A 16,916-nucleotide genomic window follows, 5' to 3' on the forward strand; every position below is an offset into this window, starting at 1 on the left:
AAGCCTAAATTTTTTATTGGATGAAGTAAAGATGCCAAGATGCGTAATTGTTTGTACCTTCATCTGTGGGTAATTCCTTGTCCTCTGAGGCACTTCCTTCTTTTTCACACTTTCTCCTCGAAAATGATTCTGAGGAGTGGATTGGGAAGATGGTTCATATCACAGTCTACTTCATCACTACTTTCCTCTTCTGTGATTTCACTACTGTGCTGTGAAATTATTGTAACATCTGCTAGATATTATCCTGACTCCAGCGTTTCTAGTCTTTTGTGCACCAGTCAACTTAAACAGAAGTTAACAAGATTATACCTGACCTATCAGAAAACAACCAATGGTGTCATATAATTTCCAGTTCCACCTGAAGGTGATGCAATATATTTGAAGGCTATTATTTCTTTTTTTATAATGTTACCTATTAAATTCGATGTACATTGATATTTTACTAAATACATACTGGTTTGAATCATGTGAATAAAATATAGCATACTCACATTCAATGATGCAGATTGGGCTTTTCAGATGACGGTGCTGTTTACCTGTTAAGCATTCAATAGACTTCTCCTCAACAGATTATTCTATTTTCCTTAGAGATAGCTTTTACAATCCTTTTTTTCTTGGTGCTCGAGAATCATGTGTAGTTGGATGAAAGCATGCATTGGCGGCAGGGTGTGCACCATATGATTGTTTGGGTAACCCAAATCTCACAACACTTAAGTACAATGTGTTGCATGGAAATGTTGAGTCAATATTGCTTAGCTCTCTCAAAAAACATAAAATTGATGGTAAAGTTAATAAGCGTTGTTTTTCTTAAGTCATCTAGGGTATTCTCAATCTCTGGTATTTCTCTTCAGCCTTGCATCTCCATCCAGTTCCTCCTCCATATTGATTCAAGGAAACTGGGACATGCTTCAGTTTTTTCCCCAGAGTTCTATCCGTTAGCTAATGTATGTGCCTCCCACTCTTTTTACCATCTTCCTATTCATTTTCAAAGCTACTTCCTTAAGTTACCAACACTAAGTCTTGTCATTAATGAGGATTGTGTTTTTGTTTTACCTGAATATGGCAAAATCACAAAAACTTTTTCTTGTGCTAGCAATGACTGACAAATTGGATGCACCTTGGTTTTAGGGATCCTCAAATATAAAAAGTGATGTTTTAAAAAGAATTTCTTGGATTAGTGTCTTGGTGAAGTGATATGTTTTGACCTCTCCTCTTACCTATGTTTCTGGGTGGGGTGAATGGTTGATCTGCCGCACCTTTGAGTATAAATAAGTACAACATGAAATTCTTCTTGTTCCATTACCATCCTGCCAGAGTTACTCTGCATTTTATCGCTTGTTTTCCTTCTTATACCATTCAGTAATGCTTTGACCTCAATGTGTATCACATGTTTGCCCTCTCCTCCACCAAGCTTCTTTTGTTTTGCTGTAGTGGTTACTTGCCCTCCACAGTTCTACTTATTTTCCTGTCCCTTCTTCTGCCGTGCTCTGTATCAACATTTCTTCATTTTCCTTATGCTCTCCATTTTCCTGATTATTTCCTCCTTGGTCTACAGGTTACTGATTCATTCAATATGTCTGTCCAGTATTATCAAAACTGACCAACTTTGAATACTGAAGTAATTTTGTTACAAAAATTAATAACATTCTTATAAAGTGATATTTCACGCTGGTGAAAATGGTTTCTTAACTCTTAGATGACTATGTCCCAGACTCCATTAAGTTCTAAGAGCCAGTTAGTATACTTATTTGTGTCCATTATTAATCGAAAAAGTTTAACTCTTTCGCGCCAGACGTTGGGTGGAGCCGATGGGCATTTTCATATGTAGAAGACCTGACATTGGCTATAGCTGTCACAAATTTTTCAATGCAAGGAACTGGACATCAGCTCTGGCCGACGCGAGAGAAAGGAAGTAACGGCTGAGGTAGCAATTGTCGGATGCATTCAGGCCCGGCCTGAGACGCAGCTTAGCGAGTCCTTAGAGCCACTTCTCGGCAATCAAGCCCGACCCTCCCACTCATTTATCGTCATCCTCACCGCAGCAATCCATTGCTTGGTGGTCAATAGTTTTTTCAATGATATGCTTTGTGCATACTACAATTTTGTTTTACTTTGAAATGAATTCTTCTTTTTTTTCTGCCCGTTAGCAATTTTTAAAAGAAATTTTAGTGTTAAAAATAACGGACTTATGGCCGTATTACCTTGTATTTACTAACTTTGTTGTTATTACCGCTAGAAACCGGTTTAAAATTCCACGATGCTTAAAAAAATTTTAGTTATTCTTTTAGAAGAGTAAATTATTGAAAATCAAATACAATGTTTGGTTGAAAAAACACTGGTTACGTAATATGTACGTTAACTGTGGATTCGTGTTATGATAGGGTTAGAGGGTGTAGTCCAGTGGCTGGGGTAAGGGACGAAAATTCCCAGGCTACTCATCCCCAAAAAAAAGCTCCGTACAGAGAGGTTTTAAATATTCTCATGCCACTCGTAGAAGAAAAACCTTTTCCTATTCTAGGCGCCGGCAGGAAAGTGTTAGCACTGTAAGGTTCAAGAATAAGCATTCTAAATGTAAAAGAGAAGGCCTGTGAATGCACCTTTTCGAAGATGGCCATAGCATACCAAGGCTACTGTTGCCTGGGGATAACTACATAGATAGTTGCTGTACCCAAAACTAAAAAAGTTGAATGAAATAAATTGTAATTGAAGAGAAGATGTATGTAGGTATTACAAAATGGTTAGCTGATAGAAGAGCTTAATAGTCACCTACATCAAACCTATGTAAGGATTGTTGACGTATGATAGTGATTTGTCATTTGATTAATTGGTTTATGAGGTACGTATATATCATCAATAGCAATAGAAAATAGGATTTTCTCTCTTTTATTTTCAATTTATTTTTCATACAAAAATTTGTGTCAAGAAAAGCATAAATAAATAGCATAAATAATAAAAAGGAATTCTCAATAATTTACTGTACATATATCATCCATAATATGTATGTACTTGACACAATATCAAGCAGGGCAGAATTGATAAGTTAGCTTTTTGCTTTGTTCACTCATATTTCTCAGCCATGATGATGCCACAAGGCTGAAAGCATTAATGAGATGTTTTGCGCTTATAATCCGTTATACCCTTGAGGGCTTCTTTACATTCTTGAGTGGAGTGGTGGCATTAGTTGGGGCAGTTGATGCCGTCGTCACATTAGAGGAAGGAGCAAGACTGGAAGTGCTTTCTGATGGTGAGCTCCCATTTTCAGAGGGCACCACTGTTGTCACCTCACAGTTCCTCCCGGTGAAACCTTCCTTGCACAAGCATCGGTAATTGCCATCTTCTTCAGTCAAACTGACGCAAGTAGCCCCGTTCTCACAAAGACCCTTGTTGTTCTCGCAGTATGTGAGCTCTGCAGAAAAATGACGTTTAATTAAATTGAGTGTCATGCAATTTTTATATGAGTTGTGGATTTGAAATAGGATAAACGCACAGACACACAGGATGTAATAGGAGCAATGGGGTGAAGAGGCTTGCAAGGGACTACACTCACTCAAGGAAAATAATATTGCTTTGACCTAGACTGTGACCACCTCTGTGACCTTGAAGGGGTCACGGTTGCATTATTTATAAATAAAAGTGAATTCATTGCTATTTCCATACCCAAAAACTGTGAAAATTACCTTTCACCCAAAAAATTCAGACTATCTTCGAAATAGAAATTTTTAACATAGCAATGAGTGCAGTTTGGTAAGAAAATCATTCTCAGGAACACAATAGTGATTATTGATTAATAATATGTATTAGATTAGAGCGAGTATGTACGTTAGTGAACTAGCTGTAGAGGGATCTTAAGTGACAGGAGTGTGGGCATACTTCATGAATATATTGTATACAGTATTTATGTATGATGTATACAGTATACGTGATGAAATGAATTTATCATATGTTAAAATTGCCTGGGACTAAATTGATTATTAATGTCAAGAAAAATCCCTTATCATGAAAAAAAATTGTTTATTTAATCAGAAAGGAGGATGGAATAATAAATTTTCGAATTGAGAAATCCTAATTGCAGAAGTAGGAATTGCTAAATATGTATAAAAATATATAATTTGGATAAAAGGCTGACGCAGATAAAAATTCAATCTGAATAATTTCACTGAAAAAAATTATGGTTTTCATTCACTCTGGTGTTTGGAGCTTAGAGTCAATTGCGATTGCAACGCACTCACCTTGATCGCAGAGCATTCCTCCCCACCCAGCCTCACAGTTACATTCCCAAGGCCGATTGCACGTCCCGTGGTTACACCCTGGATACGGATAGCACTGATCGCAGTTCTTACCCCACCATCCAACTTTGCACCTGTGGAGACAAATGATTTTAGCTCAAAGAAATTTGCGAGGAATACAAAAAATATTTGCTCTCTCAAGCCATCCACACATACCTGCACTCCCCAGGTTTCCTGCAATATCCCCTTTCTCTGTGACAGTTCGTGGCACAAATTGCTGTTCGGTGATGCAAGATGGAAGATAATGCTTGGATTAATATCAGGGAAAAGGTATGTATATATCTGTTTGACTCATTTGTTGGGGAACTATTTTTTATATCTAAGCAGGAGGTAAACAATTACACACACATTATGCTACATCCATTGCACCACTACAGTTACAATATGTATGTACTGTGGATGATATAATGATTTACAAATACAGGCACTTGACCCACTTAAAGTGTTAACATAACAACAAAAAATATCTCTTCAAAATTTGTATGAGAATTTTTTTCATTAGAGAGAACTTATTTTTAGCAACATTGAAATGTGACCCAGGTATTTTCTTTCCTTTGTGATTTTAAATTTTCCTACGTAAATGTGTAGTCAAAATATTTGTTACTAGAAAAGGATAGACTTGTATTATGAAAATACATTCTTAAATTTTTATGTATATATCATCAGCATAAGTTACATTAATTGCAATAATATCTTATGAAAAAAGGTTAAAAAAAAGTTTATCACGGGTGAAATTCAGAAATTTCTAACAACTGCACCCACATTTGAGAGCCATCATCAAATACATTATACAATGGTTTCAAATAGATAAGTATACTTACCAATAAATTCTTGTATGTATTGTTTCATGTGCCACTTTAAAACCCTCTTTTTCAATTCATTCAACCCCAAAAACCTATAGTACCATATTTCTCCGAATATAGTCTCTCTCTATAGTCCCCCTCTGAATATAGTCCCCCCCCTAATTTTGAAGCCTCAGTTTCAGGAAAAATTTAAAAAATATGTGAGTGTGTGGCAAGAATGTGCCTGAACCATGACTTAACCACTGAACTGATAGCCCATGAAAAACTAGCTGCTTAGCAGCATTGGTAATGTTTATTGTGCTCATGAGGTAGAATACCATTGGGAGAAATTGATTGATAGCTGGCTTGGACAATTTCTATGGGGAATCCTAATAAACTCTAAATATGTGTTTGACAACCACATCATTAGATAGGTTCATCTCATCATCATGATGCACACTGATTGTTTGGAACATCTCACGTGTTTGGCAGATGAGTCCCGTCCAGCCTTCGTTACAACGGCATTCAAGGGGCTTGGTACAGTAGCCGTGTTGGCACCCTGGCAGCACCTGGCATTCCTTGCATGTCTCGCCTGCCCACCCTAAGCGGCACCTGGTGGAGAGACCAACAGTCAATCACTAGTAGTTGCTTAACAGCTTGATTCTGAATTGTACATAACTGTATGCATGCAAAAAAGGCCATTTGACTTGAGGGGCTTCCAAGTCATGTCGAAGAAGACTTTTAACCCTTTTGCTGCAGCCCACCCTCCGGAAACTTACCCACCACATGCGGCGAAAGTACTGAGCGCATGGCAGGGAGGATATAAAAGTATGTTATCAGCAGCCTGCCGTGCAAACACACCAGGTACATTCACAGCAGCAAAAGGGTTAAGAAGATAGTTGATGAAGATGGTGAATTTTTCAGAAGCTACTGGAATAAATTAGGTCACATGTGTGGAACAAAAGCACTCAGTGTGTAGCAGAAACATCCAGTCTAGAAAGGGCAGGAAGAAAGGAGGAGAGAGATTTAACGTTAACATTAGATGAAAATCAATTTATGTACAACTGTGGCATCAGAGGTTTATCATTTATAGCCGTTGCTCAAAGCTTTTGTAGCAAGAGGACCTTTGAAAGACTGGACTTGAAAGGCTCCCCTCAGTGGATGGCAAAGCTCTTCAGTGAGGTCAAATGTATGGAACAAAAGTACAGTATACAAAAGAAAGATCCAGTCAAAAAAGGCCAGCAGTTGGCAATTAAATTCCATGACATTTAACCTGTGCCAGTGTCGTAGCCAGGTATTTCGTTCGGCGGGGTCCAAAACCAGGGGGGGAAATTTTTGGAAAAACAGGGTACTAAGTAGAGGGTTTTAAAATAATTTAACACTTTCTGTAGTCGAAAAAACTTCATTTGTTAATGAAATATTTTGTAAATTCATGATTTTTCAATGCATATTTTGTTTTCTTTTATGAAGGAAAATCATTGTTTTTTTAATATTTCGGGTGGGATCCAGACCCCCACCCTCGCTATGCCACTGACCTGTGCTAATTCTTATTCTATTATGTTAGAAATTCAGATTAGTCTGTCTCGAGTCTGTAAGTCAGTGGCCCAGCATGGCAGTTCAGCCATTTAGGGGATCCAATGGCATTGGGGGCCCTTGGTCTGAGCATGTGCAGTGAGCCTGCCGTCGTCAATAATAATAATAATAATAAAAAAATTTATTGTTCCGCTGGTCATGTGACATAGAACTCGTCAAATTGGAAACATAAATACTGTATACAATGCTAATACAATACACAAATTTACAATACATATATGCAATACACAAAAAATCAATTAGAGAATATCTTCCAGGTATTCAGTCAAGTTGTAATACCGTTTGTTATAAAGAATTTTACATAATCTGCTTTTGAAAATGGCCGGAGAAGAGATAGACTTTAAAGAACTTGGGAGCTTATTGTATACTTGGGAAGAAAATTCCATAGGGAATAAACCTATACTTATTGTTATTCCATGATTGATGTCAGACTTATTGGTCAGTCAGGATAATGGGAATAAGTCTATTTATGTAAGCAAAGGAGGCAAAGGGACAGCGGAGCTGTTCCAGGAGGAGGCGGAAGATGTGGGAAGAATGGTAATTTGCAACTGGCAACTGGGGCAGCCAAGCTATTTCATAAGGACGCAGGGGATGTGGGAAGTTGTGAGTGGGTACCCAATGTGGGAGGCAAAGTCTTCCTTGATTACTGAGACGGTTGTGCCATTTCAGAAGGGGGCAAAGGATGTAAGAACCTCAGCAGGAATAGCCTGGGTTGACTGGTGAATATAGCACCTAGCATGACAATGCAGACATCCTGGAGTATAGGTCTCAGCAAGTGCTGTGAGTCTTCAGTCGGCAATAAAATTTAATTAGGAATACACCTCTGCTATTCTGACAGATATATGGTTAGTGGATAGTCAGGATGATGGGAATAAATTTATTTGGAAATATAAGGAACAGTTTCCTATGTCACCACAGAATGCATCTCGCATTATATTTGTGTTTTCATCATGCAGAGAGTAAGGTGTCGTGTCCCCATGAAGCAATTAATGCTCCTTTTCATGTCCTACCCTGATACCCGGCCCTTATAAACTGTATTTACTAGATGTGAGTGCCAAAAAATTGTTTTGAATTGGCCTGCATAAATGAATGACATGGAAGTGAGATTAACTTGTAATGAGATCAAAGAGAATATGGTTCATATTAAATCCATTTTTATGTGATTCAAAATCGGACTGGCCAAGTGCCTTGATATGTACTTGTGGTTAGGTACATGATTACATTTGAGAATATTTACCTGCATTCCCCTGGCCACTCGCAATAGCCTCTTGTTGGGTGGCAGTCGCTCCGGCAGATGGCTGCATATTGGACATGATGGAAGGGGAAAAGAAGATGTATCATTTTACGTAGAGGGGATGATGATTTGCTCAAGTGAAAGAAGCAATGCAAGTCTTACGCTCAGAGCAGAAAAGGCCATCCCAGCCTTCGTGGCAAATGCACTCAAAACTTGAATTGCAGTATCCATGTTGGCATCCCGGGAGGGCTATGCACTTCTCACAGCGATCCCCATAGAACCCTGTGAAAAGTAAGAACAATGCTTTAATGAAAGACCACAGTCATGAGAAAAATTAAGCTGAAGGACATTAGGGTCATGAATATGAAAGAAAGATCCGAAATAATGGTTAGCCTCAAGTCAACCACATACACATATGAAATAAAATCCTCATTGAAAGGGTTACTAATGTTCTCCAAGTTCTTTATCTCACTAAGTTTTCTATTGTCAATCTCCTTCTATTAGTGGGTGGTAAAATGAGTGAGCTACTGGCTCTGAAAATTTACCAGCAACATTTCAATTTTACATCTGTATCAGTCGCTAATTACTTGAGGAATGTATGAAAATATGCATTCAGGAAGTTCAGCTGTGACCTCTCTTCCTCTCAAATTTCACTTACCTATTTTTTCAATTACTCAAGTACGTAGCCTGAATTTCGCTTAACTTTTAACTTTAAGTTTTAAAATAACGGGGGAGCTTGGGTGACATTCGGGTTGCCTATACTGATACATACTTATTTTCCTGCGTGCTATTGTTAAAAGCTGAAAGTTAAATGAATTGGTAGTTATTGACAGTCACAAAATTTAACTGTGCTAGCGGCCTCCTCAGCAGATATCTTCCCAAAGGAAAAATTTAAAGGGGGACTTCCCCAGGCCAGGGGCACAGCTAAGAATTAAGGCTAGGCGTATTTTAGGCGCAACTAATACTGGGGTGTCCAGGGTAAGCGGGAGGTGCCGGGACCCTCCCCAGAAAAGTTTTAGGATAAATAGTGAGTTTTACGGCTTTCTTTGGGATATTTAATAAATTCCTACACTATACTATAATTAATATTATTGCAATTAAGTAAAACGGATTTAACTAAAATTTCTCTGAGCTCTGGGGGGGGGGGATTATCCCCCAAAAGCCCCCACGCTGCGCCACTGCCCCTGGCCACATGCATAAGTCAGGTAAGTAGGCAGAAATTCGATTTGGAGGGACTTTGATGGTGTGAGGGTTGCATATATTGATATTTCGTTGTCGATTCGCACCCTTCGGAAAACAATACCTTCCATTAAATCAGCTACCTACATATTTTGCTTGCATAGTGATGAAAGTTAAAGTCATCGTTCGTTATTGGCAGAAATTGTGAAATGTAACACAATCTGAAAATGGAATACCCTTGGGCAAGTGGTCTCTGCAGATGTATCGCGGGTCGCCGCCACAAGGAAAACATTTCGGAAGGCTGAAGCCAAGAAAATCCTCCTCTGGCTTCGTGCCTACAATAAGTGGCATTCTTGTCTAGTCAACAAAGGCTGTGTAACACTGAATCCACTCCATCTATAAACGGCGTTGGTGTAAACTAGAGGTATAATTTATAATCATACTCACAAATAACGGAAAACTTTGTCAGTTTTTCAGTTGAAATTTGATTCACCGGAGCTTCCAATATGTATATAACTAGGCCAATGGCGAGCATGATAGTGGCTCATCGACGTGGCTTTTACATTTTTTTATGAATAATTAATGTAAAAAATCTATCATTCCAGTCATGGTCCAGAGGCGAATCTATACCCTATATAGGCCGCTATACACAATGAATGGTCATACTGAATGATCGCGTGATCTTTCACAGGATCATGCGAGCAAAATAGAATATGTTCTAATTTTCACTGAATGATAATGCGCATGACAGTTCATTCGGGAATTTTTCCGTCACATCCCAGAACTTTCGAACGACAAATGATTTTATTCACATAGTCATTCACCATGTATTACGGCCTTTAGTCTTCGTTGTTGGGGTTCATTATTTTCCTAGGTGGTTTTCTCTGCGATGATGCGTCTGTTTGGTATTCATCTATTATTTTTAAACATTTTTTGTTAAGCGGGTGAACAAAAATTTTTCATTGGAGAGTTTCACCTTAAATATAACAATCTTTCCGATTTTTCCAGAAATTACGTGGGGGCCCTTTCCCACCCCCCCTTTAGTCTGCCACTGTGGAGACTACAGTGGGTGCTTTCCAATTGAACACGAAAATCGCGGCACGTTGACACAAGTCGACTTGCGTCGCGGATTTCGTGTTCCATTCTGTTTGTATCGCCGGCTGTTGTGACTCAAGTCAACAAACGATTACACGCAGGAATTGGAGAGTTATAACCAGTTTCTGTGAGTCGCATGAATGGAAAGCACCCAGTGAAGATGAAATGAAGCTATTGTCCTTTTAAAGTGTACTTGCCCAGCTTGCATCTGCACTCCCCGGGTCGCTTGCAGTAACCCTGGAGCGGGTCGCAGCCTTTCCTGCATGCCGGGACGTCACACAAGTCGCCCATCCAGCCGGGAAGGCACTGCACTTCGCCGTTGTCATCGCACGTGTAGTGGCTGTTCACATTTTGAGTGGCAGGCACCTCGCATGCCTGAAATTCAAGCAGCATGCCTTATTATCGGATTTTAGGCACCCAACGGTATCAGCGTCGGAGAAAACAGGTGACGGAATTACAAGACACGCAGGGGCGGATTGAGTTCGTTGCTCTCGGCAGTTCAGTAATTTCCTCTGCTCCTTGGTGGTATGCTATACCTCTGGGCGAAAATTCGCCTTAGGTCTGTGATGCGTAGACAAGCGGATTTTAGATATTCAAAAAATATTTATAAATCTGGTTTGTTCAGCTTTTAATTACTAACTTTAATTGGAGAATCAACTTAAATATAATCATCTTTTCACTATTCCCAGAAATTTCAGAGGACGGCCGCCTCACCCGCCGAGGAAGTGAAAGAGAAGAAACGTAAAAGGTTTGGAAAGATTAGGTTTTTTGGTTCGGTATTTGGAGGAGGTGACCGTGGACTACGGGCATTTGCGCCATGAGGTAAGGGTGTGGAAGGAAGGGTGGAGAGAAACCTGGCGTCGCGTCGGCATTAGCCTGCTCTTAACAATAGTCGCCTTGGTGACCACGGTTTAACGTCCCACCCGACGGACGGAGTGTTACCCTTGAAATGTTCTCCATAAAACATGCAGGTAGGGATCGGGCAGTCTCTGAAAATTCTCTGCCTCTGTCGGGATTCGAACGAGAGCTCACGGGGTGGGAAGTCTACACTATAGCCATTATACCAACCCGATCCCCTTTGAAAAGATCAGCATGAGAGGATTGAGTGGAGAGCTGCGTCAAACCAACCTTAGGATTGTAATTAGTGATGACGACCTCAAAACGATAATGAGGATAATGTAGCGAGTTTACGGAATAGGCTTCTTCGCAGTGGGTAAGAAACGGAAGGAGGAGTTGTGATTTTGTTTGATTGACCGGATGATTTGAGGTCATCATCGAGGTAGAGAAGTGGATAATGAGGTGGAGTGTCCGGTTTTTAAAATCGATCTCTAATATTTACCTACTGTGAGAACAGGATATGGTTCGACATCTGTATTAAGAATAATTATCGCTTTGAATCAAAAAATAAACTAGTAGATGAAGTATTGTATATTAAATTGTTTTTTTTCAAGATATGTATACTTCTCCCGAGAGTAATCCCATTTTTGGAGCTTCATTTATTATTCCAGAAATTCGAAAGTCAAGCTTTTTTCACTTATATTTTTTATTTCACTCTTATCTATTTTTTGGATTCACTTATAACCTAAATTATAAGTTTCCTCTCGAGTAAAAACTTCATTCGGAAAAGGATATAAAATTGATATTGCTTCTGCATTTCATCCATCGTTCAGCGTGTCTATTTAATATTTTCGGTCCTTTTTCTAGGTATAAAAATGGGCAGCGGGAACAAACTGCCTTTATAAGCATAGGGGTACAAGCCCCCCTAGGCGCTTAAATAATTTAAAAAAATTTTAATACGGTCTCGTAATATTTACGTTCGTTTTATTTTGTGTAATCAGTAGTAGAATTTAATTAAGAGGGAACTTGAAAATCTTTTCTTTCGCACATAAATTCAAGTATCAAAAGTTATATCCCAAGGAAAATATAAAAAAAGAAGGTAGCGAACCGAGATGGTATGACGCGAAAGTCAGAAAATCACTAAGGCGACAGAGAGCATGCCATGAAAATAATCCATACTGATTTATTCGCTATTGATCGCGAGTTAATAATATTTTTTTTTAATATAAGCTGCCTAAAGGAAACATAAAATAAAACTGTCGTTGTTGTGTATGTATAACTTATTAATACTTTCATATTAATTACTTTTGGATTAAAATAAAAATAAATTCCGTACAGCAGTTGCGCAGCGAGGGGGGTTTTGGGGGATGAACCCTCCCCCCCAGAAGTCAGATAATTTTTTAATGAAATTTATTTTACTTGATTGGATTAATAAGAATTATCGAATAATGCAAATATCAATTAAATATCTCTCAGAAATCCGTAAAATTTTTCGTAAAAAAAACGTATTTTGAATCATTTATCTGAAAACTTTTTTGGGGCAGGGCCCCCGCAACCCCCTCATACTCTGGCGGGTATTCCATACCCCCCAGTATTATTTGCGCCTAAAACTCCCCCTATCCTCAATTCCTAGCTGCGCTCATAAGTTGTTTCATGTTGTTTTTAATCCCAAATATGAGAAGACGGTTTGCCTGTCCGACCCTCCCCCAAGTAAAAAATCTTGCATCCGCCCTTCGTTGTTAGCACATTTTGTGTCAACTATGAACTGCCAGCCTTGAAAAACCTGGAATTCTCATTACTTTCTTATGTATAAAGATTCCAAGTCTCGGGGTATGTATGCAAAAATCCGTAGGTGGGAGCGGTTTCAGCGTCTTCCGCTAAGAACCTCTCTACTACGGATCTCTAACCTACGGATTTTTGTGTAACCGTATATACACCGAGGCTTGGAGGAAATGGCATTGGATACCCGAATCCCCTATGACGATGGGCGAGTTGTTCATCGAAACGTTGGAAGGAGATATGGAGGACCTGAACCGGTGCGAAACCCGAGAAAACTTCACTGCAATTGTTCACCGGGGAAAAAAAAACAAAAATTATATCACTCCTCATGCCTTCACGGGCGATGCCCAATTCATAAATCTATACCCATTTAGCGATCTATGAAATGTCATGATCACAGTTAAATTACTTATGGGCCATAATTGTATCAATGCCATTCTGAAAGTCAATTCTAATTCCCTGATTGAACGTGAGATGTTGCCAATAGTCCCGCAATTATTTTACGTAAACGGTATGAAGTCAAGTCGTGGTCGAGATTGGTTTAAAAATCAATTACTATTTATTTCTGTAAACCTGAATTGATGATTTTATTTCAGACTCTTAAAAGCTTTCTAATGTTGGTCGCGGGCAACGACCTTTTTCTGGAAAAAATTAAAGAGCATCGACATAACCACCAGCGCACGTTTTGTATTTGGGATGTTATTTCATTGGATTCGATGGATTCCGGGTTAAAAATTGCAAAATTTTTAATGTGATTTCTAGTTAAAAATAATATATCTTGATAACAGTGAAATAAGAAAACAAGACAAAAGTTATCGTCTACCTCGCTCAAATTTATTTCCTGCCGTCAATGTCCAGGGTACTCAGATATATATCCATAGGCGGATTCAGGGTGTGGGCACAGGGTTACGTGCCCCCCCTCTCCAGACTTGTAAAAAATTGAAAAGAGTTTTAATACGGTTATCATTACGTTCGTTTTGTTTTTCGTATTACGGAGCCTCAATCATTTGAAATTTGAGCCCAAGTCAATAAGGCAAATTTGAAAAGAATCTCAAATATGAGAAGACCGTTTGCCCATCAGTCCCTTGTGCCCACTACAGAATATAATCCTGGTTCCGCCCTAGTATATATCCATCGCTATTATTATCCTCAAGAAAATTTGCAAAAATAAAATACTTTTCAGTGAAATACAGCCATTAAAAATTAAATATAAATGCATTAAAAGCCACTCTTATTCACTGGGAATAAACTATTCTAATATACAAAATCAATGTACTGTTTTGTAATACAAGACGCCTTTTTCGAAACTCGACTGAAACCAAGACTTGAAAGTGGTCGAGTTTTTCTCTTCTACTCGGATTTCGATTCGCACACACACTTTGAAATATTCTTCATAATTTCGTTTATATCTTCCATAAGAGTTAACACTGTAGTAATTTGCAGTATTTGTATAGTGGATTAGTTTAGGATACACCTGTGGAATGATAATGTATTCATAATAATGGCTTAGTATTACATTATTTCTATAAGGTATGCACTATTAAAATTGATATTGGGGTGTTATTAAACTTAATATTAAAATATCAACTTTAATAGTACCTGATGATTCGGTGATCAGCGAAAAAAATAGTATTAGCCATAAATATATAACCGTGGAAATATAAAGTAATTATTATGAGAATGCTGTATTTTAATTCATTCTATAAACTCGTGTTGTCATTGGAAAGTACGGAATGCTTCTCGTGAGTCATTGACTCCCATCAAGGTCAGGATTTCCTTCTAAACATCTTCCCCTCCGTTCCTCACTCAGCACTCACTCCACACTGGGGTCTCCGAACCATTCTCAGCCATTTTTTGATGCACCTTGTTCGTTAATCGTTAAAATAACGCAATACGTAATTTTCATAAGACGTGAGAATGACAAATGGGTGCGAGGTTGTAACATTTCACGTTTAGAGTGAGTTACAGAGAAGAAAATAGTGTTTTATGACCAAGAAACCCTACTGTGCATCTAGGAGATTAAAGAGCGTATAAGTTATACCACAGACTAATTCTTGACTTACACTATTACGCTATGGTTACACATAAGGTAAAGGTATACGTAAAAGACGCGCCGAACATGTAGCGACTTCAAATCAAAACCGAAGTGGTTACCTAAATTGGTCGAGGTTCCCAAAAAGGAAATTCCCCCTTAAAAAACTGAAAGAAAACATTTACGTGAGAGATTTTTTTAATGATAAGAACTGAAATTTAAAGTAGCACCGTTTTCAGCTCTTCTTATGTCTAGGTAAAAATACCGACAGTTGTCTTATCTACCGCGAAAGCTAACACTTTCAAAGCGTAAAAAAATCCCAAAATTTTCTTGAGACAAGTGCTATTCAACCCGGAAGTTATTGTACCTTTAATTTAAAGAACACTCGCTAGCTAGATACTCGGGTCCACGGTATGGCCAGCACAAATATATTACACAAGTAAATGTCCCGGGCCCTGGGCGGGAATTCCCGCCCGGTCCGCCCCTGCCTTCAACAAAAAATACAAAAATAATTTTAAAATTTCCAAACATGGAAATCCAAAAAAGGGGAAAAACTATCTGATTCCAATTATAGTCATCGAGTATGTACTTAATCAACGCTTCTTCCACCACTCAAGTATGTACGGCGATTCCGACGAAGATAATCGCATCTACGACCATCAGAATAAGCTTCGCGTGCTGCACTGCATCATTTGGAGGCAACGAGTGATGTGATCGTATTTAAAATTTAGATGAGTAGTATTTTAAACTCGCGGAGAACACATGGCTAGATGTGCAGATGAAGAGCGGGGGTCCACCCCGACGGAGATCGGCCACTCACCTGCTTCTTCCACTTGGGCACATAGCCGGCCGGGTCGGCGAACGCCACGCAGCACGCGATCACCGCCAAGAGGAACAAGGCCTTCATGCTGCACTGCTTCGCTTCTTCCGTCTGCCGGCTCACGAGCAGGAGCCGCCCGCTAGCCCCGCGTGTCCCCTTGACCCCCTTGACACTCCAGATAACTGTACCTTCTTCCTTCAACCCACTTCTGCACCTCAACGGCCCCACTTACTGCACGCCCGGCCCATTGTTGCTCGCGTGGCGGCGACACTCACTCCGTCGCGCAAACGCAACAATTGGGAGGGGGTTGTTGATTCTGTTCATCCCCTTGGCAACGACACTTCCTATTTGTCCATGAACTCTCTACGCGTACGGCTAGTGAGCGTAGGATCACAATTCCCGATTGCTTCCTGAATCGTCGGTGTGAAAAATCGTGAGCTCTACTCGGTAGAATTTAATTTATTACTTTCATGCGATGTATGTAGTCATTTTATTTCTTTAATGGCATCGGTGGGGGCGGGGTAGAGTCCTCGACAGCCAAACCGAAGGTCGCGGATTCGAGTCCCGCCTGGGTTCGTAGCCCCTATCCAGGTGTTTGTGATCCTGAATTGTTAATTGTTGCATTTTCCCCGTCATTAAAGGATAAAATTGCTATTTTCGGGGCAAACTGATAATAAATTTAAAAAAACGCATGTGAGTATGGTTTTATGATTCCATTTTTCTGTGATATGTGCTGGGTTTTCAGTTTCCACGCTGCAGGTGAATAGATGTTCTCACCGAATATTTTTACCATGTGATTCGTGTGCTCTCAGGGTTACAGTTGTGGCCACACATGAACTGCGACTAAATTCCTTGGTAGATTTTTAAATGGTACGCAAGAGAGCCTTGTTTTGGGGGTTGTCACCTCTCGGTTCGTCAACATTTCTTCGTCTTCTGCAATCTGTATCAATTTCGCACAACAGCATTTCTCCTTCCTCATTCTTTTTGCATAGTCAGTCCAATTAGTGCTGTACTAGAGTAGGTTCTCTTCCAAAATCAATCATAAAATGACTCTTAATATTCTCCCACACACCAAAAAATATCCTTCGGAATTCTAATGGATATCCATAATGCCCACCACGTATCAATATCCATGGAAGATATCTTATGTAAATGTGTCGGCCCTGATGACGATGGGAAAGGATTTCGTTGAAGCGTCGGCAGCGATGGAGATTGAGGAGATTACCCTCATGAAATCCCTAGAAGAATTTACTGTTCCTATGTATATACATTGGATATC

General features: G+C 39.3%; 1 protein-coding gene across 1 annotated transcript; it reads right to left on the reverse strand.

The window, feature by feature from the left end:
- Positions 1-2,888: 2,888 nt before the first annotated feature.
- Positions 2,889-15,845, reverse strand: LOC124154428 (neurogenic locus protein delta-like). Its single transcript, XM_046528135.1, has 8 exons — positions 15,638-15,845; positions 10,367-10,544; positions 8,058-8,177; positions 7,899-7,959; positions 5,550-5,680; positions 4,443-4,503; positions 4,230-4,360; positions 2,889-3,406 (listed from the first exon to the last, which is right to left on the reverse strand). The coding sequence occupies exons 1-8, from the start codon at positions 15,722-15,724 to the stop codon at positions 3,132-3,134; spliced, it is 1,044 nt and encodes a 347-aa protein (XP_046384091.1). The 5' UTR covers positions 15,725-15,845; the 3' UTR covers positions 2,889-3,131.
- Positions 15,846-16,916: the final 1,071 nt, after the last annotated feature.

The sequence above is a fragment of the Ischnura elegans genome, chromosome 2 (genome assembly GCF_921293095.1).
Source record: "Ischnura elegans chromosome 2, ioIscEleg1.1, whole genome shotgun sequence".
NCBI classification, from domain to species: domain Eukaryota; kingdom Metazoa; phylum Arthropoda; class Insecta; order Odonata; family Coenagrionidae; genus Ischnura; species Ischnura elegans.